Here is a 25,316-nt window from a genome sequence, read left to right as displayed (position 1 = left end):
TTGCAGCTGTGACCACTCAGGGCCAAGTGGCGTGACGAAGTCTGAGTCAGAGCAGCCGAGAAGCCCTGGGTACTTGAGCTGGGAGTTGCTAGCATGCATGCACGGTGCTGCCCCATGGAGCTGCTGCCGAAACATGGGGGACCAAGGGGATGCAGCGGGCAAACACAAGTGCTGCCATGCCTTCGATGTCTATGATTTCAGTGCTGAGAAAGAGGCCAGTGCCACCAGCGTGCCCTGCCCACCACTCTACTCAAGTTCTGGCAGAGGGTACCAGTGGTGGAAAGTGGAGGGTGATGGTGGTGGTGTGACACCGAGGAGTGATTTCACATTTTGTGTTATGCTGAAGTTGGCAAAGATAAAAAGCACAGCACATAAAACCAACTTTATTATTATTATTTTTTTTGACAGGCAGAATGGACAGTGAGGGAAAGAGACAGAGAGAAAGGTCTTCCTTTTGCCGTTGGTTCACCCTCCAATGGATGCCGCGGCCGGTGCACTGCGGCCGGTGCGCTGCGGCCGGCGCACCGCAGTGATCCGAAGGCAGGAGCCAGGTACTTCTCCTGGTCTCCCATGGGGTGCAGGGCCCAAGGACTTGGGCCATCCTCCACTGCCTTCCCGGGCCACAGCAGAGAGCTGGCCTGGAAGAGGGGCAACGGGGACAGAATCCGGCACCCCAACCAGGACTAGAACCCAGTGTGCCTGCACCGCAGGCGGAGGATTAGCCTTATTGAGCCGCTGCTGGCCCAAATTTATTAACCCACAAACCATCCCCATGAAGAAAAGCCAAAACTCCCTGCCCACCTAGCAATATTTACTTCCTGTTTTTTTTATGTCTTCTCTTTCATTACAATTTTTTTACATTTTAACATCTATAAAATTAGTGCATCCTATTTTAACTGGCAGCACTGTTCTTTATTACTGGTGTATCAAACAATGATGCCTCTTACAAATTATAGTGTTTTAGGCTTGATAAAATACATTATTTCTGATATTTTCAAGTTAAGCTCAAGACCAAAATAATTAAGTATCACCAAAGCTTAGATGAACCACAATTTAAAAACATTTTTTCCAGAGGAAAAAAACCCCAGAAGTTAAAAGGAATTGAAATGACTACTGATTAAACATAATTAGAAAACTTTGCATGTTTTACTTGGAATGCTATTACTGAAAATGACTGATGATTAGTGGTAATACACTAAATGAAGAGGGAAATAAGAAATTCACCAGAGGCTTCCTAAGATATTAAATTTTATACAAAGGCAATATTCATTTAAGATTTCTTGAAAGAAGAGATTCCTAATAGATAGTTTTTAAATATAGTTAACTTTCTAACAAAAAGTGCTAGAGGATGAGGGTATAATTAAAGCATTTGCTTACTCTTACTCCCTGAATTCCATCCCACTATAATTTCAGAATAATAGCCCTTAAAATTAGAGATCGTGCAATGCATATCTAGGAGGGCAGTGCCTCTAGCATCCAGCACACAAAATGCTCAGCAGATTAGCTTAGGAAGATGATTCACCACAATCAGTAAGGAGACACCCAGGAGGTGAAAGACACTTTACACAGCATATTGGACAGATGGAATGCTTACAGATACTCAGAGAAGGCTGCTAGCGAAGGAAGTCCTTCTGCAAAGTAACTTTTCCGTAAGTTCTTTCTAAAAGTTAGATGCAAGTAGCTCATTTAAGTATATACTAACATTTCCAAGCCCAAAGACTAATATAATACATTCACTTGTAAAAAAGCTTCAGGGAGAAAGAGAGTGAGAGAGAGCGAGCGAGCTTCCATCCATTGGTTCACACTGCCCAGGTGGCTGCCCATATGGGATGCCAGTGTCACAAGTGGCATATGGGATGTCAGCGCTGCAGGAAGTGGCTTTCCCAGCTATGCCACAATGCCAGGCCCCTGTAGTGTTTTCTTGAAACAGACTATAGATAGGGTTCAATGTTTCAAAGTTGTCCACAATCCTTTGTAGAATTAAGTGATTACTGTTTCCATAGTGATGGGAATTTAATTTTATAATATGCTTTCTGGATAGCTTCTTTAATATTCAAGTTTATCAGTGTGTGTATATATATATATATATATATATATATAAAAATATAATTGCTACACACAACAAAGTCAAACCAGGGATACAGAATGACCTAACTGAAAATACTCAGTCCTGAAAAGGAAACACTCTGATTAAAGCTTTACTAATTATAGACAGGTTGATATACCAGATTTATAGGTATCACTGATCAGGTTTTACCAAGACAGTTATTCGTAAGAAAATATGTAAATGAAAATATCACCTCTACGGCTTCCCAGGCCCATTTCCTGTACTTTGGATCGTGAGTCAGTCGCCACATATACATGTAAGTCTCAACAACTTCTGGTCGTAAGATGTAGTATTTTTCATTTTGCCTTGTAGCAATGGCTTCAACACCACCATCAAATCTGAAAGCTTCTGGTCCGAGTTTCATAACTACAGAACACACAGTGGGTGAACAAGGGTTATCGTCCTGGACAACACCTACAGCCTATAACTTACATGAAACTAGAAAGTACTTAACACTCAGGAGTGACACCAAAAGAATAATTTTAACTAATAGTAATATAACAGGCAATATTCAGTACACTTTTAATTTCTGTGGTAACAATATTTTTTTTTCCACATAAGCCCCATTCACTGAGCACACAGCAAGTAGTCACAATGCACCATGGGACATTTAGCTGTTAGTTAGCTGTAAGTGGTTGAGAATTCTCATGGCCCAAAGGCCAGTTACATAACTGTGCTTCAGACTCCCATTTTATAAAAAGGGACATGGAAATATAGGAAGGATTAATAATGTTTTATAAAACACTATGCTTATTTTTGAACTGGGACAGGGACCGGTGTTATTTAGCTAGAACTGGGCTCAGTATATTAGCCTAGTCAAACCCTCTATTAACTGGATTTTTGTTTCTTGACAAACTAAGGGTATAAATTTTTAGGTAGAAAAGTAGTGCTTTAAAAATATTGATCCTTTTACGATGTCCACCTGATCAAGTTTCATCAGGCACAGTGGACACTCTTTGGATGGCAGCAATGACAAAGTTTCTTATTTAATGAAAACAAAGCATGTGAAAATTGTTTGTAAATGAAGAATATACTCACATGTGCGATTATAAGATTCATGACAGGTACGGGCAATTTCAGCCCCGAGTTCAAGATAGTGTTGAGCCCGACCTTCAGGGGCTCCATCTGCCCCAAGTGCAAACATGCCTCCAGCAAAGCAGGTCAGGTGGCCCATCTTGTGTTCTAGCAGGCCCCCTTTCCACTCTGCGATGTAAGTGAGTCCCCCGCTAGACTTGCGGATCAAGTGAGTCTCAATGGCCTAAAAAGAATACATTTTTAACATTTTGGAAACTCTAGCTCATACTTAAAATATCACTAACATTAAAAGAAAAAATATCATGACTTACAATTTGAATTAGGTGGTACAAATCCAATTCAACCTGAAGTTTTATGTTACTGCCTTCTGTATACTTTCTCTCATCCATGCCTTATTAAATTGCTTAGTTATAATTCACATTGTTAGGCCAGCCCAGTTGGATCTGCCTGGCTCCATGACCCAACACACATAGTCCTCATACCCAAAAAACCAACCCTTTCTCAAAGGCAGGCCACTCACTGATATAGTGGTGATAGTGTATGTTCATTTTTTCATTTGTAGAAACAGAAAACAAGAACAAGATCCAGGCCCTATTATGGATGGAGAACAGAGCTTATCTGCATATATGCTCCAGGCTGGTGGCATTACTCTTTCTTTCATTCCCTTAGACTTGGAGACATGGCAAAAAAGAATTGCAGAGAGGCAAACTACTTCCTGTCTGTGAACTCTGTGGGTAATTTGATGACTATATCCCCAAAGTAGTTAGAATTGTAATTGTCATTTGATGATTATTTAGCATCATAATTTACATTTCCAGTGTGGGAACACATACATCAAGTTCCTCCCTAACCATTCTATTAAAATGCATATTAGTATACACTGAATAAATTTTTTTTTAAAAAAGAAGAAAGATATTTAACTTTACTGAAGAAATAACAATGTTTGCAAAAATGATTTATATAGCATCTTTGACTTCTGTGCAGGACTGCTGATACTCTTAAAGTAGATAAAGAAGCTTTACATTTTATTTATTACCTTTTTAAAGCTTATAATTTATTTATTTATTTGAAAGGTAGAGTGACACAAAGAAAAGGAAAGAAAAAGATCTTCCATCTGCTTGCTCATTGCCCAGATGCTCACAACAATCAGCGCTGGACCAGGCCAAAGGAGCAGTAACTCCACCTGGTCTCCACCTCGTCTCCACCTGGTCTCTCACTTGGTGGCAAGGACCCAAGTACTCAAGCCATCATCTTCTGCCTCTCAGACTGCACATTAGCAGGAAGCTGGTATTGAAATTAGAATCAGGACTGAAACACAGGCAGCCTGATATGGAATGCGCGTGTCCCAGGTGACGTCTTAACTGCTGCACCAAATGTCCACCCAGCTTTATATTTTACAAAGCAAAAATGAAGTGTGTTCCAAATTACTAATTTCCCATTAGTTTCGCAGAAAATGCCTTCTACCCTCACCTCATACACTTTACAGGAGGAAAATGGCTATGACTCTGTCTATACCTCTATGCTACTATCAAAAAAGAGGGACTTGGGGGGTGGGGTGGGGAATACATTTGAGAATGGCAAACATAGGAAAAAATTTATGCTAGGGAAGAATGAATGAAATACACAGGCAGATAAAATACACAGGCAGATAAAACCTTTGTTTTTATTAGAAGTAAACAAAAAAAGTAAAACAAGATGGTAGAAATTAACATAGTACTGTGCTCATTAACTGTGGTTAGGCTAATTTTATTGATGGTTTAGTTATTACATTAATATTTCATTCTTATTTAATGCAACTGAACATCTTAGCTATTTACACTTCTTATAACACAAATTACAGTAAATTACTTCAAGCAGATACTTTTTCATCACCCAAGAAATTATTCTTTCTACAAGGCAAGAGTAATAGCTTTTGAGCATGGATTAGAAAAACATTATTACCCTGTTACGGATCTTGACTAAAGTACTAGGTTATTTTTAGCATGATTCTGACCAATTTATTACCTCTCAAGCTACAATGAAGTTTCAGTGCCTTCAAATAAATTTTGTATCTGGATGGCAATAAAAATTTGATTTTGTTTGGCAATAGAAAAATATAAATAAATACAAAGAAGGAAAAATAGTCCTTATTTGCTCTAATTTTTTTTTTGGGTATGTCAAGGCCAAAAAGAATTGATTAGGAAGAAAGAATACTGTATATTTTGTGATTTCATCCTTCTGTATCTGAAAAGAAAGTCAATTTGATGAAGAACTGTAGAATCTTAAGTGCCTGATATATCACCTGCCCAGCTATCATTCATTGTTGTGGATTCTCAGTATAGTCTACACAGGGCCATAATAGGCAACTGAAAACTCAAAATGGTTTGCTATTAAAGCAACCAAAGAAAATATGCCACTCTGTGAATAAATGGTATCCCAGATCCACAGAAGCTAAAAACGTATACCCTCATGTTCAGTAGTTCAACCACCCAGACCACGGATATAAGAAGGCCTATGTCTCTGATGAAGACGTCTTAAAGGACAACTGAAAGAACTTTGCTATAGGAGACAGTTACCTCTCAAAATCAGTTTAGTTGTTTTAGCTTTGTTTCCTCAGTTGAAAATACGCAATGGATGGAAAATGTTTTTCTTATTAAGAGAAACAGGGAACACTTGGACTTCATTTGTTCTTAATGGATGTTCCTGTCAATGATTTCTCTAAATACAATCACTAACAGTTGTGTGGTTATAGTCTAAAACTAGGGGGAAATACTTCAAAGAATATTTTAAAGCTGTCATTTTTGAAACATTAAGACCTTAGAGGGTCACTATAAGATGAGAATGATTAAAATGTCTGCCAGAATGGTAACTAGAAGATAACTTACAGGAAACCCATAATACATCGGGAAGAACTCCTTAGGCTAAAACCTGAAGCTTCATGGAAATGAGTAAAATAAGCCTGGAAGAGACCACATGGACTACATCATGGACTGCTTCTGATGTTTATCATGTGCCTTAACAAAGGCTATGCCAAACAAAGGTCAATGTTCTAACCAAGGCACTTCTGGTTCTCATATGTGAAATTGTTGAGTTGTATGTGCTGTGATAGGTGAAGTTCCCAGTTGATCTTGGGGGAATAATCAAGGTAATATTTGATATAGTTAACCCAAGCAAAGGAAGCTGCATTTACATTTAAATCAATAAATCATCATATGTCAAAAACATTGAGACCTCCTGTTTCATACACCAATTTTAGAACAATGGCTATGTCATCTAAAAATAGCTTATAAATTTTGATAATTTCCATATGAATAAATATTATTTATTAGAAAAATTCTAAGCAGTTAAGAAGGCAGCCAACTTTTTTTTAGGATTTAGCCACAATTTCACATTATTTGAGAAGCCTTAATAATAATCAATGTTAAACAGGAGACCCCAAATAGCTAAAGCAATCTTATACAACAAAAACAAAGCTGGAGGCATTATAATACCAGATTTCAAGACAACTGCAGGGAAGTTATAATCAAAACAACCTGGTACTGGTACAAAAACAGATAGACCAATGGAACAGAATGGAAATGCCAGAAATCAACCCAATCATCTACAGTCAACTTATCTTTGACAAAGGAGCTAAAAGCAATCCCTGAAGCAAGGACAGTCTCTTCAACAAATGGTGCTGGGAAAACTGGATTTCCACATGCAGAACTATGAAGCAAGACCCCTACCTTACACCTTACACATAAATTCATTCAAAATACATCAAAGACCTAAATCTATGATCTGATACCATCAAATTATTAGAGAACATTGGGGAAACCTTGCAAGACATTGGCATAGGCACAGAGATCTTAGAAAAGACCCCAGAGGCATAGGCAATCGAATCCAAAATTGACAAAAGGATTACATCAAATTGAGAAGCTTCAGTACTGCAAAAGAAACACTTGGAAAAGTGAAGAGGCAACTGACAGAATGAAAAATTATTTGCAAACTATGCAACTGATAAAGGATTAATAACCAGAATATATGAAGAGATCAAGAAATTCAACAACAAAACAAACAACCCAGTTAAGAAATGGGCAAAGAACTTAAACAGACATTTTTCAAAAAAGGAAATCCAAATGACCGACACATGAAAAAATGCTCAGGATCACTAGCTGTCAGGGAAATGAAAGTCAAAACCATGAGGTTTCACCTCACCCTGGTTCTAACAAATGTTGGTGAGGATGTGGAGAAAAAGGTACACTAATCCACTTTTGGTAGGAATGTAAACTGGTAAAGCCAATATGGAAGACTATATGGAGATTCCTCAGAAACCCTATACAGACCTACCATATGACCAAGTCATCCCATTCCTGGGAATTTACCCAAGGGAAATGAAATTGGCATATCAAAGAATTATCTCTATGCCCACGTTCATGGCAGCTCTATTCACAATAGCTAAGACATGGAATCAATCTAACTACCTGTCAACTGAAGATTTGATAAAGAAATTATGGGGTATGTATACCATGGAATACTACACAGAATTAAAATAACCCAAATCTGGAGGCTGGAACTGTGGCATAGCAGGTAAAGCTGCTACCTGAAGTGCTGGCATCCCATATGGGCCTGCTATGGTCTGGGAAAGCAGTAGAAGATGGCCCAATGTGGGAGACCTGGAAGAAGCTCCTTGCTACTAGCTTCAGATCATTGCAGCTCTGGCCATTGTAACCATCTGGGGAGTGAACCACCAGATGGAAGACTTTTTTCTCACTCTGCCTCTGCCTCTCGGTAACACTATCTTTCAAAAAAATAAATAAATATTTTGAAAAACAAACAAAAAACCTACAATTCAGTCATTTGTCACAAAATGGATGAAAATGGAAAACATTATACTTAGTGAAATAAGGCAGTCCCAAAGGGAAAAATACCATATGTTCTCTGTGACCTCTGATAACTAATAGAGCACCTAAAAGGCAATGTGTAGAAGTGAAATTGACATGTTGAGAGCAATGACTTTGAACAGCCCTTGTCTTGACTGTTGGGGAACAGTTTTTTTCTCTGTCCCCCCCCCCCCATTCTATTTGTTGAACATTTTACTTAACATAGAGTTAATCACATGTGTATAAAGTTAACTGAAAATAGATCTTAGTAAAAAATAAGAGTGTGAATAAGAGAGAGAGGAGGAAAAGAGGTGAGAGTGTGGATGGGAGGGTGGGCATGGTGGGAAAAATCACCATGTTCCAAAACTTGTAATTATGAAATGTATGAAGCTCGTAACTGTAAAACTGTATGGTTCTGCATACATTCCTACAGACTTACTTCTAAGGTGACAGTTTAAAAACTTGCTATGGGAAACCAAACCCTCACAAGTATGGGAAAAAGGTATTTTAAGTGTTAAAGTGATCATAGGGATAGGATTAAGCATCAAAGCGATCATAAACAAATAGCATTAAGTGTTTGGTAATAATAATAGAATTAAAAAGGCGTGAGTGCTCCAACATGGGAAGCAGTCCACAGAAGACTCATAGAAAGACAATAACTTAAGTAGCACTCTGACCTCAGAATCAGACCTTAAGGTATTATAGTCTGGCTGAAAAGCCAACAAGTGCATTTCAGCATGGACAGCCAAGACACTGTGGCAAAATGTGTCCTACATAAAGGACCTGTGTGGGTGAGACCCTAGTAGAATGAAGTGGTCTTCAAAGAAGGATGTACTTTTTCTCTGAAAGGAGGAGAGAACTACTTTGCTTATGGCCTAGTCTAAATACTGAAGGAGTTTTTGGATTCAAAAGACTTCCATAGCCTAGGCAGCTCATGAAAGAGCCTTGGGTGATCACTGACATCATACAAAAGAGTGGTAATTTATAAATTAACAACAGGAGTCACTGTGCACCACTGTGTATCTCTATCCTCAAAGACTTGTATTATGAGAGTTAATAGTAAAACCTGTTCTCAAAGATATACTTTGTTTTAGTGTATTAAGTAGAGGATATTCCTATGTTTCATAAATTTTAGATAAACCTAAGTGCCCAACTCCATTGCTTGTCTCCTTAGGTACTTCTTCAATTAATGATAAAACTTGTTCTCAAAGAAAAAAATGTATATTATTGCAAAAGTTAAAAGAAAAATAAGAAAGGAAATAGAAGGGTGGAAGGGAAGGAGGGAGGGAGGGAGAATGGGGTGGGAAGTGTCATTAAGTGCTTAAAACTGTATGTATGCATCATGCTGAGCGAAGTAAGCCAGTCCCAAAGGGACAAATACCATATGTTCTCCCTGATTGGTGACAACTGACTGAACACCAAAAAGGAAACCTCCTGAAGTGAAATGGACACTATGAGAAATGGTGACTTGATCAGCATAGCCCTGACTGTTAATGGACAACTTAATACATTATCCCTCTTAATATTTTTTTTGTCTGTTCTACTTAATATGACTGGTTTAATTCTGTAATTATCACACAGTTATTCTTAAGTGTTGAAAATTAACTGAAATGTGATCCCTGTTAAACATAAGAGTGGGAATAAGAGAGGGAAGAGATGTATAATTTGGGGCATGCTCGGGCTGACTTGCCCCAATTGGTAGAGTTGGAAACATACCAGGGGATTCCAGTTCAATCCCATCAAGGTGGCATGTACCAATGCCATCTCACTATTCCAAGTGATCAATTTCAGTTCACAATTGATCATAATGAAAGGACTAAGAGTCAAAGGGAGCACATAAACAAGTCTAGTACCTGCTAACACTAACTGATAGAATAAATAAAGGGGAGAGTGATCCAACATGGGAAGTGAGATACTCAGCAGACTCATAGAATGGCGGATGTCCTAAATAGCACTCTGGCCTCAGAATCAGCCCTAAAGGCACTCGGATCTGGCTGAAAAGCCCATGAGAGTATTTCAGGCATGGAAAGCCAAGACACTCTGGCAAAAGATCTCTGTGAGTGAGATCCCAGTGGAAAGAACAGGTCTTCAAAGAGGGAGGTGCCTTTCTCTGAAGGGAGGAGAGAACCTCCACTTTGACTATGACCATGTCTAAACAAGATAAGAGTCGGAGAACTCAGAGGGCTTCCATAGCCTTGGAAACTCATGACTGGTGCATAGGGAGATTACTGATGCCATAAACAGGAGTGTCAATTTGTAAAGTCAACAACAGGAGTCACAGTGCACTTACTCCTCATGTAGGATCTCTGTCCTTAATGTGCTGTACGTTGAGGCTTAATGCTATAACGAGTACTCAAACAGTATATTTCACTTTGTGTTTCTATGGGGGTGCAAACGATTGAAATCTTTACATAATGTACACTAAACTGATCTTCTGTAAAAAAAAAAAAAAAAAAAAAGAAATTATCAATTCCGAACTTGACTCTCACTGGGATTAAACATGACAATAGGTCTGCTCTGATTTCATCATCATTTAAAAAAAATCATCTATTATTTTTCACTTTATGTTTCTGTGTAGGAGCAAACTGTTGAAATCCTTACTTAAGGTATACTAAGCTGATCTTCTGTATATTAAGATAATCGAAAATGAATCTTGATGTGAATGGAAGGGGAGAGGGAGTGGGAAAGGGGAGGGTTGTGGGTGGGAGGGACGGTATGGGGGGGGGAAGCCATTGTAATCCATGAGTCGTACTTTGGAAATTTATATTCATTAAATAAAAGATAAAAAAAAAACTGTATGTATGAGATACATGAAATTTGTTTCATTTATATAAATTAAAAAATTTTAATAAAAAATTAAAAAAATCAATGTTAAAAGAATATACGTGAGTTAACATAAAAAATACTTATCAATCACAAAAGCATCTGATTCTGCTATAAAATTTTGTTCCTCAAAAATTGGGTACAAGTTTTTTTACATAAAATGTTCTTGACTTTAATTTTCTAACTTCATTTTAATTTTTGATTGAGGTTTAACTGGAGGCATTTTTAGTTTACTTTTATGTGGTCACCTTTTATAGATTTTCTGAAGTAGTGTCTTTTTTAAAATTAATTAATTTATTTGAAAGGCAGAGTTACAGACAGGCAGAGGCAGAGAGAGATCTTCCATCCGCTGGTTAATTCCCCAAATGGTCTCAAGGGTCTGAGTTGTTCTGATCCGAAGCCAGGAGCCAGGAGCTTCTTCCGGGTCTCCCACATGGGTACAAGGGCCCATCTTCCACTGCTTTCCCAGGCCATAGTAGAGAGCTGAATTGGAAGTGGACCAGCTGGAACACGAACCGGGCCTACGTGGGATGCCAGCACTGCAGGCAGCAGCTTTACCTGCTATGTCACAGCGCTGGCCCCACTAAGTAATTTCTAACCTTCCTGATTTTCTGCCAGTAAACAAACCCATACACATAGGATGACACTTCCTAATTACAAATAAATCCACAGTGGTGAGTTAAAAAGGATAAGTGTTGACAAAAGTTTTTGTATAGAGGCCGGCGCCGCGGCTCACTAGGCTAATCCTCCGCCTAGTGGCGCCGGCACACCGGGTTCTAGTCCCGGGCGGGGTGCCGGATTCTGTCCCGGTTGCCCCTCTTCCAGGCCAGCCCTCTGCTGTGGCCAGGGAGTGCAGTGGAGGATGGCCCAGGTGCTTGGGCCCTGCACCCCATGGGAGACCAGGAAAAGCACCTGGCTCCTGGCTCCTGCCATCGGATCAGCGCGGTGCGCCGGCCGCAGTGCGCCGGCCGCGGCGGCCATTGGAGGGTGAACCAACGGCAAAGGAAGACCTTTTTCTCTGTCTCTCTCTCTCACTGTCCACTCTGCCTGTCAAAAAAAAAAAAAAAATTTTGTATAGTTGTGGCTCCACACTTAACTTCTCTATAATTTAGCAACATTATCTGTAAAATTGGATGAATAGTACCTAAGATACCGTAAGGAAAAAAAAACTCACTACTTCATTTAAAGCTTCTACCTAACTTACTTCTTAGCACACAGTAGGCAATTCAGTACATATTTGTTTCTTTTCATTCCTCCTCCATGGTTAAAAATCTTTGAAAACTATTAATGATCTTCCCTTAAATATTAGTTTGTCCAGATGTCTCTATGTGGATTTCCTTAGAGAACCATCCATGTATCTTTGGGGACAAGTTTATTTCAAATGGAGGTAGCCATTGGAACTGACTGTTTTTCTACTAATCAATTTCAGAATACAAATTTAGTATTCATCCCCAATAATTTAATTGTGGCTATAATAAGGGAACTCATATTCATGAAAGAAGAATACAACTTTTTCAGTTAAGTGATGTTTTAAAAAATATTTTCATTGACAATAATTGTACATATTTATGGGTTGCAGTGTGACACTTGTGGAAGTTTGGAGTCCCTTGCTTGTATTTGCTCATTGTGTGTGTGTGTGTATTACTCCTTCAGTCTGACTCTTTATCCAAATTCCCTCTATCCCAACCCTTCCCAGCATCTAGTAATTACTACTTTGCTTTAGGTACAGATTGTGCCTTTTTTTTTTTTTTAGCTCCCAAATATGATGAAGAACATGTGGTATTTGTCTTTCTGCATTCTGGCTTACTGGCTTGTTTCTCCTAACATGGTGTCCTCCAGGTCCATCAATTTTGCTATTAATATCAAGACTTCACTTTTCTCACAGCCAAATAAGATTTGACTATGCATGTACATTTGCTTTACCATTCATTTGCAAGCTACTATCCAACAAAGGATTACTATCCAGAATATATCAAAAAGTCAAAAAGATCAACAAGAAAATAACCAATTCAGTTAAGAATAAACAAAGGACTGAATAGCAGTTTTCAAATGAAGAAATACAAATAGCCAATAAATATATGAAAAAATAATATCACTAGACCTCAGGGAAATGTAAATGAAAACCATCATGGAATATTACCTCATCCATGGTAAAATGGCTATTACCAGAAAGACAGAAAGTAACAGACAACTAATTCTTAACTGAGGCTGGAACCATGTAAAAAATGTCTAACTACTGTATCAGACTAAACACATCAAGTGTTACCACCATTATAAAATATGCTGTCACTTAACTCTCATTATCTAGAAATATTCTGTAACCCACTCATGTAACATTCCATTATTCTCATTAAAGCTTGATTTATATGTAAGTTGTAAGTTACAATTTTAAAATAATATATGTGAGTTAACATATAAAATACTTATCAATCACAAAGGCATCTGATTCTGCTATAAAATTTTGTTCCTCAAAAATTGTCAAAGATGATCTAACTATTGGGTTACCTGAACTGCATCAAAATACATCTTCTTAGCTTCTAGGTCTGTCTTTTCAGACATTAGCCACGCCTTCAGCAAATACTCATAGAAGCTGTCTCCAAGTCCTCCAATTGAAACATGATCTGAAAAGAGATAGAAATGAAGTTTAGAGCAAATCAGTCATTAACGCAGATAATGTGGCAAAAGCCGCATCAATATCTAGGATGCAAACCTCTATGCCAACTGCAACTTGTTGTTACATATAAGTGCCAACAAATCTCTTGTTTTCGGAAAGATATTCTGAAATGAGCAGATGCACATTAACTAATGTGATAGACTAATAGCAATTATCAGTGCAATTTTGTAAACATGAAGATACAAGATATGTACTAACCCCTAATACTAGAAATCTGGTTCTCTAGTAAAAAATAACAAATTAAAATGCTCCTATATATACATATACATATGTAATATGTATATATATATATATACACACACATATATACATACAAATTCTATTCTCTTTGGTTTTGGTTAGTAAATCTATCAAAGCTGAGTATTAGCAAATATCAAAAAAACAGTGATAGGCTATAAAACAAGAAGCTCTTCAGATTCTTGCTCTCTAATGATGATGAAGCAGCTTTTCTGGTGTTACACCTCTGAAGTGGTGAGTAATAAGTAAGAAAGAAATTAGGGCAGCAGAAGTTACTCCTCCCAGTACTCCATTCCTACAGTCCACCTCCACTGCCAATACAATGCCAGACTCAAAACACATGTGACCAATAATCCTGAAACTGTAGGGCTTAGAGCCTCATTTTAAAAGTGAGAAAACTGAGGCTTAGAGAGGCTAAGTGACATGACAACACTGATAAAGTGCCATCTGTTCTACAACCCACACAGGTTGAAAATGGTTCACACTAAGTGGCTTTCTTAACCTACTGCTAGAATTAATACTTTTAATTTTCAAGCATGTTTGCTTACAAAAACATGAATTCAACATTAATAAGATACCCTTTTAAGTTACATAAATTGAAACAAACATATCTATTTTTAGACATAAAATCTTTATTTGTTGACTTAATTATTCAAAAGGAAAACAATATTTATACAACTACTAAGACAATTCTTCTCTATTTGGTGCCTAGAAAGGAGCCTCAAATTGAACAGGTTAAAAACTGAATTCATCTTTCCCTCATCAACCCTGCCTTCTGCTGTTGTCTCTATCCTCTCATTTGTACATGCTAGCATGTTAGAAATCAGGTACACAATTCTTCACTTTTTCTTCTGGTACCACCAAATTCTATGGATTTTTTTTTAAAGATTTATTTATTTGAAAGGCAAAGTTACAGAAGCAGAGAGAGTGCGAGAGAATGAGAGAGAAACAAAGAGAGAGACAGAGAGAGAGAGAGGGAGGGAGGGAGGTCTTCCATCTGCTGGTTCACTTCACAAATGGTCACAATGGCTGGAGCTAAGCCAATCAGGAGCCAGGAGCCTGGAGCTTTTTCCAGGTCTCTCACATGGGTGCAGAGGCCCAAGGACTTGGGCCATCCTCTACTGCTTTCTCAGGCCATTGCAGGGAGCTGGATCTGAAGAGGAGCAGCCGGGACTCGAACCGGCGTCCATATGGGATCCTGGAACTGCAGGTGGTGGCTTTACTCACCAGCGCCAGCCCCAACACTATGGATTTCATGTTCCATTTATCTCTTGAATCCATCCACTCACCTCTGTCTTCACCAGTTTGGTTCTGGCTCAAGCCTCCACTGTCTCCGGCCTCTGAGTTTGCAATGGCCAGTTAACTGCTTTTCTGCTTTTGCTCTGACAGAATGTGTTATTTCAGTTTACATGAAATAAAATTAGGTGGAGAGTTCAGTTCCTTAGCTATAGGAAAGCTCAATAGCTATAGTGGCCTTGCTTACTACACCGGATGGGGAAAATGCACGAAATTCCCATCACTGCATAAGGTTCTGATGGCAGTGCCGCTGTAATCTGTCCCCACATTCATGTCAGAGCAACCTTTTAGATTTGTGAATCCGATCATCCCTTTCTTGAAATCCTTCAATGTTGGGTCTTTGGGGACCCAGGAAGTTCTGCAAGAAGATACTGATTTTCTTTGTATTTTCACATCTTGTTCCAGTTGCTCTCAGCTTGCTTGCTATGCTTGCTTTTGGTTCCCCAAAGATATCAGGCTCTGTTCCACCTCAGGGCTTCTAAGACCTGGTACTCTCTGCCTGAACTGCAAACGCTTCATTTCTAGGATCAGATGATTCTTCCCCAAAGAAGCCTTCTCTGACATCCCTGTGAGGTTCCCTTGTACCATGCTTTTTGGTGCCACCTGTTTATCATATTTGCAATTTCATAATGTGGCATAATTTGTTTCTGTCTACTCCACAAGATAATGATCCAAGAGGAAAGAGACTATGCCTAGCGTTTTTCAGTCCACATCAGCCCCTAGGAACTGTCTTTTATGTGGAAAGTACTCAACAAACACTTGATGAGCAAAGAAAAACTGTTCTAAGTCAACCTTAAAAAGGACTATTTATTCGAGCTAGAAGGCCCATATATATTTTTAAGATTTATATATTTATTTGAAAGTCCCTAACTACACAATTTTCTTATTCCACAAAGTCCAGATTTATAGTTTTGATTTTAATGTAAAAATGTGCTTTTACAGTCATAAGTCTGATTCTCAAAATAGCAGGGGTTGAAGTGACCTTTACAGTTTCCCAAACAGATCACAAGAGAAACCACCGACATTTACAGACTAAATAGACTAAGTACTAGCTCATCAATAATAAGCCCTATTGTCCTAAACATAATTGTAGGAGACAAATGCAAGTGATGCATGGTAAAGTGGATCACTGTCCGGTTACTATCAAAATAACAAGGACTAAATGAAGTTACAGGGAGCGATGGCCACGATCCAGACCTGTCCTTCAGAGTTAAGGCAATGAGCATTGAAAACTAACAGCCAGAAGCAGCTTGGCGTTCGCCTCTGCCTTGGGTTATGATTCTGTAATGGAAGGAAGAAGCAAGTTGGGACGTTTGGGGATTCTTGAAGGAGAGAAAATGGTTATATCATAAAATCTTAGCTTTATTTATTTATTGTGTTAAGTGCTAGTTTTCTATTTTTCAAATTTCCTGCCTATAAAATTTCACATTTGGAAATATTAAAATACAGGAACCCAAAAGACAAACATGTCTTTTTGATAATTTAATCTCTTACTCACTAAGCTTCCCCCAGGACTGGATGATTGTAGACAACAGAGTCTTGTGTAAACCTCTCAGTGCCTAAGAGAGAGAACATACCTGATTGTAAGAAAAGGAAAGGACTACCTACTTTTACAAAGAACATACGTGGTATTTTTCTGTCCAATTGCTCTAAAGGTGCACTGGTGCTAGTCAAATATTATCTCATCTCTAAAGGGATAATTTGTTGTTTTCTTCCTAATAGGGATAGACCCCATAAAGGATTCTTTTTTTTTTTTTTTTAAGATTTATTTATTTATTTGAAAGGCAGAGCTACAGAGAGGCAGAGGCAGAGGCAGAGGCAGAGAGTGGTTGGTCTTCCATCTGCTGGTTCACTCCCCAAATTGATGCAATGGATGGAGCTGCACTGATCTGAAGCCAGGAACCTGGAGCTTCTTCCAGGTCTCCCATGTGGGTGCAGGGGCCCAAGGACTTGGGCCATCTTCTACTGCTTTCCCAGGCACATTAGCAGGAAATTGGACTGGAAGTAGAGCAGCCGGGACTCAAACCAGCACCCATATGGGATGCCTGCAATGCAGGAAGTGGGTTTACCTGTTACGCCATAGCTCTGGCCCCAGCCATAAAAAGATTCTTAAGATCTAGGGGTGGGCTGGTGCCATGGCTCAACAGGCTAATCTTCCGCCTGTGGCGCCGACACCCCAGGTTCTAGTCCTGGTCGGGGTGCCGGATTCTGTCCTGGTTGCCCCTCTTCCAGGCCAGCTCTCCGCTCTGTCCTGGGAGTGCAGTGGAGGATGGCCCAAGTCCTTGGGCCCTGCACCTGCAAGCAAGACCAGGAGAAACACCTGGCTCCTGGTTTCGGATCAGCAAGGTGCGCCGGCCGCAGCGGCCATTGGGGGGGTGAACCAACGGCAAAAGGAAGACCTTTCTCTCTGTCTCTCTCTCTCACTGTCCACTCTGTCTGTCCAAAAAAAAAAAAAAAAATCTAGGGGCTAGGGGTATAGGGGGCCAGTGGAGGCAGAGAATAAACAGCAAAAGATCTTGACTTTTTTTATAGCCTGAATTTTTCTTCTTGAAGCCACCTTGCAATGATGCTAGTGACACAACATGGTTTTGCATAAAGCAGTGTTACAACAGTTCTATGTGCAAACATGGGACCCCACATCTAGCTTCAGTGGTTACAAGATCTGATTATATTATTAATGGTCAGGACAGAATGCTGTCTTTCAGCCACAGCTGAGGATCATAGGCAAACGTTAAAAGAGAATGAATAGAACAATTATTAAAAAGCAGGGGTAGAAATATAGATTGGATACAGAGCACATGAGGATTCACAAAAGTCAAGTAAATAAAAACCTACTTAATAGGTGCATTGCGTTCTGGGTGAACAGATGTTACTAAGACATGGTTACCACCCTCAGAAGCTTTGGATCCCTAGGACAACGGTATATCTCTGAACAATCAGGCAAAGGAGTATGACAGGAATGTGCCGGGGCAGGAAGGAAGATGCAGAAGAGGAGTGGATGACAAATTTTGGTCAGAGCCCTAAAGAAGAAGACCTTTTGGAAGAAATGGCTATTAGGCAGGGCCTTGGTGGAGGAAGAAGAGAGGCACAAGGGCTAAGGAAAAAGCACAAGCAAACACCTGAATGTGGCCAAATGGGCCTTGGTTAAAGAATTAAACAAAAAAAACTGTCTTGTGGCAGAAACACAGGATAGGGGCTGGAGGAAGAGAGCGACATGGGACGCATCAATCCTGTTTGTTTTTCCATCAGGAAATTGGCCCACCAGCAATCCAAATATAAAGGACTCTGTACCAGGAAACAGGGCCAAAAACATAGCCTGCAGGTGGCTGAGTGGGAGCAGTTCAGATGTTCTAATACAACTGGCGTCTTTTGTTCCTCTTCTCAGTGGCTCCTGAATCCCAAATCACAGTAAGAGGACAGTAAATCCTTGAGACTTTTCCTCTACTTCAAAACCTGTGGTTCTCAGTACTCCGACACCTCTCATGTATCTAGAAAGCTATCCAAGTTGTTTTATCCTCAAGTGCAAACGGCTCTCAAACTTTTAGTCTCAAAGGATTAATATCCAGAATATATCAGCAACCCCAAAGAGTCAAAAACAAACAAACAAAAAATCAACCAATCCAGGTAAGAAATAGGCAAAAAAGATGTGAAGACAGTTCTACAGAGAAATATAAGTGGACAACAAATGTGTGAAAAATGCTCAATATCGCTTGCCATCAGGAAAATGCAAATGAAAACCACAATGAGGTATCCTTACAGCTGTCAGAATGGCTATTATAAAAAACACAGCAAGTAACAAATGCTGATGAGGATGTGGTGAAAGGGGGAACCTTATGGACTGCTGGTTGGAATGTTGACTAGTGTGGCCACTATGGCAAACGGTATGGCGATTTCTTAAAAACTAGAAACGGAATTGTCATATAGCAATCCCACTACCGGGTACATACCCAAAGACATGAAACTCATTGCACCAGATACCTGCCCCACCATGTTTATAGCAGCACTATTCACAGCAGGTAAAACAGAGAATCAAACAAGGTGTCCATCATCATATGGATGGATAAAGAAAATGTGGAATATACATATATACACAATGGAATATTTTTCAGCTGTAACAAAGAATGACCACCTGTCATTTACAGCAAAATGGATAAAACTGGAGGACATCATGCTGAAAGAAATAAGCCAGACACTGAGAGAAAAATACCACATGTTCTCCCTTATATGTAGAAGCTAAAATTAAAAAAAAAATACAGAATGTTGATTACTAGATGCTGGGAGGGATGGAAGAGATAAAAGGTTTTTTGTATTAAAAAATATGGGAAGCTGGGTATGTTTCATTAATTGTGACAAAGACATTAATATGAGATGTGAAAAGGGGAGGTGGGGTAAAGGGTATTTGGGAACTCTGTATTAATACCTTGCAATTTTTGTTTTGTAAGTTCAAAACTACTCTGAAATAAAATTTCAATAAAGTTTTATGGTCTCAGTACTTTTATGCTCTTAGAAACAAATAAGTACCTCAAAGAATGTCTGTAATGTCTAACAATATTTACCATTTAGAAAACTAAATTAAAAGTAGAATTACTTCCAAAATACAACTTTTGGATTATAGCAGCTTTTCCCCAAAGTTGTACTTTTTTTAATTTATTTTTTATTTTTATTTTCAAAGTTGTACTTTGGAAATTTATGTTTATTAAACAAAAGTTGAAAAAAGCAAGAAAAAAAGAAAGGAAGAAAGGAAGAAAGAAAGAAAGAAAAGATAATATATAGAGGCATGAATAGTGTAACATATCTGTATAAATTTTAACTTTGAAGGGGGAGGAATTGCTTTCTGTACTTGGAAAGTTTGTAGTGATACAGAAAGGGCAGGAAGGTATACCATAATGAATGAAATGTATCAAATAAATGTAAAGCAATGAACTTCTAGGTATTACTGAAAAATAAAGTCATAAAATATAAAAAATAGAATTAAAAGATATGTTTGTTAATTCACTAACAATTATATTCCCATTATATTATCATAGTTACTTTCATAAAATTCTATATTTTATAAAACCAAAAGATGATAAGAACCCATCAGTGTTCTGTTTTACACTTAAAACTTTATTTATTCCCATTTATTTGAAAGTCAGAGACAATAAAGAGACACAGAGAGAAAGAGACACACACAGAGAGAGGTATCTTCTATTTAGCTGGTTCACTCCCCAGATGACCACACCATCTGGCGCTGGGCCAGGCTACAAGAACCTAAGTGCTTGAGTCATCATTTGCTGCTTCCCAGGTTACCCATTAACAGGAATCTGGATTGGAAGGGGAGGCAGTACTGGAACCTAGGCACACTCGTACGGGATGCAAGCAGCCAACGTGGCATCCTAACTGCTGCACTGGATACTTGCCCTGACTGTTTTACATTTTTGCAAATCCCTTTAATGTTTGCCCTAGTAAAAGACATCTGGATTCTCATATCTGTTCTAATTTCAATCTACTGCTGACATGTTTTGGCTGACATATAAGACAAAAGTTAGTCTCATACAGTTTTACAATTGGAAAAAAGCTGAATGTCTTGATAGTCTTTTCAGGTTTTTATGGATATTTTTATTCAACACTACAACAAAATTTACATGTGCTGTCTTCTTAAGGTTGCTTACAATGTGGAATTAGAAATTACATTAAAGGACTTTTGTATTTTGTTAGATTAAAATCTACTCATCTATCTTGTACTTTGAATGGATCTTTTTCTCATGCATACTTTTGTAACAGCATGCATTGGTCATTTGGAAAATATTCATTCACTGAGACACCCATTTCTTCTTAATGTTGACACATTGCATTACACAATATCCAAAAGCACACTTACTAATATTACCAGTAATCTCATTAGAAAAGTGTTTGTGTCAAGCTCATGTGACACACACATGTTTTCCCAAATTCTACTTTTTATTTATAAGCTTGAACTTTATAGTATTGGCACAAATACTGATACATTTCCTTGAAGTGACAAGCTTATTTTCGATAACATGTCTACCAATTACTCAAGTCTGCACATCCAGTTTGTTTTTTGTTGTTCTTTTCAGTGAAAATGTTGATCCATGAAATAATAAGTGGCTAATTCAGCTCGCAACTCAATCATGAGAGCTTTTCCTCCATGCAACCAGTGTTTCTCATTATGCAGCTAAAGTGCTTTCTATCTACTTTCCAGTTCACTGTGTAAAGCATTACAAAGACATACATTCAAGAGCTGACATGCACTAGAATCAATAATTTTACCGCTTCATTAAGAACATTCAGAAATGAAACCACTATCTTCTTTTAAGTACAGAGAACACCACAATGAGCATCAGTACTATTTGGTGTCTGTTTTGGTTCTCACTGGGACTTCAGCAGTTCTCCCCATATTACTTCTGCAATGTAAGTGCACATGTCAACATGGTGAAAAAGCATCATTTGCTATTATTATCATAAAAATAATTTGACCTTACTGGCATTCCATATAGGTGCTAGTTTGAGTCTCAGTTACTCTACTTCCAATCCAGCTCCCTGCCTATGTGCCTGGGAAAGCAGTGGAAGATGATGCACCCAATGTGGTATACCATAATGAATGAGGAGCCTGGAAGAAGCTCCTGGCTCCTGGCTTTGGACCCGCCCAGCTTCAGTTGTTGTGGCCATTTGGGGAATGAACTAGAGGATGGTAGATCTCTCCCTATTTCCCCCTCTCTCACTGTAACTTTGCCTTTCAAGTAAATAAATAAATCTTTTAAAAAACTAAATAAATTTGACCTTGTGGAACCCCTAGAAGTTCTCATGGTCTTCCAGTGGTCTATAGACCACACCGAGGTCGGTGGTTAGCCTCGATCATGGGCCTAAGGCTTCAATAGGTAAAGCTGTCATAGTTATTACCAACATAAAAATGTGGGTTTTAGCACTTTTTTTTTATTTTTTATTTTTTGACAGGCAGAGTGGACAGTGAGAGAGAGAGACAGAGAGAAAGGTCTTCCTTTGCCGTTGGTTCACCCTCCAATGGCCACCGCGGCCAGCACGCTGCGGCCGGCACACCGTGCTGATCCGATGGCAGGAGCCAGGTACTTCTCCTGGTCTCCCATGGGGTGCAGGGCCCAAGCACTTGGGCCATCCTCCACTGCACTCCCTGGCCACAGCAGAGAGCTGGCCTGGAAGAGGGGCAACCGGAACAGAATCCGGCGCTCCAACCGGGACTAGAACCCGGTGTGCTGGTGCTGCAAGGCGGAGGATTAGCCTAGTGAGCCGCGGCGCCGGCCAGCACTTTTTTCTGACTAAATTATTCTCTAGGAAAATATTTGTAAAGTAACCATGAGGCACAATCATCTAAGAATGTGATATTTAAGTATAAAGAAACAACGTAAATTAGAGTACAATTTTAAGGCAGTGCTAACAACCTTGCCACAGCTAGGCATCTCATTTAACATTCTTTACTTGCTTTCTGTTGCTATTTAATCAACCACTGTATTCTCAAATTAGCTTGGGAAAATTTCTTTCAATTACTCTGAGTCTCATACCCCTGGTCAAAACTGTCTTAAGAATCTGAAGTGAGGGCTTCTTCTATCAAAAATCCTTGTATAATACTTGCTCCTGGCCTAAAGGTAACTCTACTGACAAGAAACCTTTATTTTGTGGCTTAACATTGAGAAGAGAAAAAGCCTTGATTGTTCTTCCAATTTTCCAAATCCTAAAGATTCACATGTCTTTCCCACTGAAGAGCCATGCTGAACAAGAAAAAAATGCCACAAAGCAGAATGATTCAGCTACTCTGTGCAAACCCCCTCTAGCTGTTGTTAGCACAGAGAGGTCCACGTGACCAGCTTATCACAGGCTAACATTCATACACCACCCTCACCAGATCTTTCCTTTCTGATGAAAAGCTTTTAATGGGCTTTGATGTCACCATATGCACAGTTATATGACAAGTAAACAATCCAGTTTCCTGTTAACGCAATCTGCCTTACGACAGAAGTCTGTTTATTAAAGGAACCACGTACCTTTTCTCCTTTTCTAAACATTGCTCCCCAGGATTTATGCTTACTTTGTGATCCTTCACTTTCCTGCTAGCACAATGCTGGGCACCGAAAAGACCTAAAGGAATACTAATGTTTTTACTTACGTTGACCCCACTGTCCGCTACTGGGATTCAGATAGTTGGGATAAAGGCCTTCTGGTTTTTCTAGTTTATTCAGTACCTTTCGAATATTCATCACCTACAACAGAAATTAAATATTCCCATAAAAATCAACAAAAGTGTTCACATCATTCTTTCTTTCTTGACTATGTCTTTCCATGTTGGAAAAAAAATCTGTTGATTTAAATGATGCAGAGTTAGAGTAAATATAGTTGGTATAAGCATATTATTATCTTTACAAAAATAATGGCAAAACGTGAATACAGTCACACTGATTATTTGAATACTAATTATCCGATTACACACTGATTACTAATAATCTACCACAATGTAAGCCCCATATTAGGCAGTGGGTAAACAAAGTCACAGTCCTCTTGGGAGTTCTGCATTCCACTGATAAGATACAGACAGTAAAACACATGATGTCAAGAACAGCAAAAGCTGTGAAAAAATAAAAGGGGTGCCATGGACTGAACGGTGAGTTCCACAAATTCCCATGAAGGCGGACCCAGTTACCAATATTTAAAGGCTGAACTGTTTGAGGAGGAATCCAACAAAGGATACCAAGAAGGAGCAACCAGGGAGGATACAGGCAAAGCTGAGAGCTTTATACGCCTGCAGCCAAGTGCAGAGATGGAGGAGGAACTCTCCCACTTTGTCCAACGCAGACAGGACAAGCAATTCGAGGAGGAGGAATGGAAAACTGGCCTGGGGAATGTGGCGGTCACTGTGACAACTGTTGTGGGAGAAAAGCTCGACTGGATGGAGTTTAAGAAAAGCAGATGGAGACAACTCCTTCGAGGAATTTTGCTACACAAGGGACCTGAAAAGTGGAGTGGAACAGTAGTAGGGTGATTTTATCCAAATATGTATGGGTTTACTTCCTGAAAGTTGGAAATGAATTCACTTGTCATATCACATATTACAAAACACTTTGAATTTAGGTGTTTCACATACTTGTTTCTGATAGTCTATGCAATTCTATGTATTTTTAGGTAAGGGAAAAAATTCAAGTAGGTAATGGATTTTAAGAAGGCAGAGAAGCCGGTGCCGTGGCTCAATAGGCTAATCCTCTGCCTTGTGGCGCCGGCACACCGGGTTCTAGTCCCGGTTGGGGTGCCGGATTCTGTCCCGGTTGCCCCTCTTCCAGGCCAGCTCTCTGCCGTGGCCAGAGAAGTGCAGTGGAGGATGGCCCAAGTGCTTGGGCCCTGCACCCCATGGGAGACCAGGAGAAGCACCTGGCTCCTGCCATCGGATCAGCATGGTGCGCCGGCTGCAGCGCGCCAGCCATTGGAGGGTGAACCAACGGCAAAAGGAAGACCTTTCTCTCTGTCTCTCTCTCTCACTGTCCACTCTGCCTGTCAAAAAAAAAAAAAAAAAAAAAAAAGAAGGCAGAGAAAACCAAACAAGGAAGCCAGGCTCTCTCACCTGGGGTTAGAGGGTGCTATGGAAAGAATGCAGGTTTTTCGTCAGATTAAATGAAATGCTGCATGGTACAAAACTTCATGAAGAGCTCTAGTAACCTTGGTTGTCAATAACATCACATTTTACTAAATCTCCCAGGAGAGGATATTTTTTCTCACCGTGTTGTTTTGCAATGCAAAGTGTATTGCAGACTCTCACCTTTTCAGCAAATATGGGATTTCCGGATAAGTGGCTCAAGTGCATGAACTCCAAATGCAAGGTTCCAAACTCTGCCAGAATACTGCTGCCTCCTGAGGCCCAGGGCCAGTTCCTTCCAATGCCACTAAAGAAGAGAGTCATTGGAGAGTTATGGAGCAGGCTCATTGAATTGTCCACAGTTCAAAATAGTACAAGTGAAGGAGACAGCTTTTTAACAATGGTATCTCTGCAAATAATCTACTTGGGTACTGTAAAACTGAGCACTAACTGTTTTGGCTATTGATTTTTGGCTTTGACTCCTACCTCCAAATTGAAAATTAGTGTTGACTTAAAGTCAGAAAGAAGTTTCTGTGAGCTCGCTATTGATGAACAGACAGATATTTTTGGAAGGCACAGGTGGTATACAGAGATCTACAAAGATTTCTAGTGGCATATAAAATAAAACCGACCAAAACACTCCCACTTTGTATCAGTCCAACATTTTAATGAATTTCAGTCTGAGATTCCATGGAATTTTAGAAATTCACA

The 25,316-nt window shown here is 39.2% G+C and overlaps 1 protein-coding gene across 3 annotated transcripts in view; it reads right to left on the bottom strand.

Annotated features, from left to right (window-relative positions):
* MAN1A1 (mannosidase alpha class 1A member 1) overlaps window positions 1-25,316 on the bottom strand; it is a 208,136-nt gene that overhangs the window by 12,992 nt on the left and 169,828 nt on the right. For all 3 annotated transcript variants that reach the window (XM_008263299.5, XM_008263300.5, NM_001195721.2), the window contains 5 exon segments: window positions 24,789-24,912; window positions 23,151-23,244; window positions 13,312-13,427; window positions 3,146-3,365; window positions 2,301-2,473 (listed from right to left, as the gene is read on the bottom strand). In XM_008263299.5, coding sequence (XP_008261521.1) covers window positions 2,301-2,473; window positions 3,146-3,365; window positions 13,312-13,427; window positions 23,151-23,244; window positions 24,789-24,912 — 727 coding nt within the window.

This window comes from Oryctolagus cuniculus, chromosome 5, assembly GCF_051225735.1.
Source record: "Oryctolagus cuniculus isolate XC-2025 breed Fujian yellow rabbit chromosome 5, ASM5122573v1, whole genome shotgun sequence".
In the NCBI taxonomy this organism is placed as follows: domain Eukaryota; kingdom Metazoa; phylum Chordata; class Mammalia; order Lagomorpha; family Leporidae; genus Oryctolagus; species Oryctolagus cuniculus.
The sequence above is the reverse complement of the archived record's forward strand: the minus strand, read 5'-3'. Positions and strand labels throughout refer to the sequence as shown.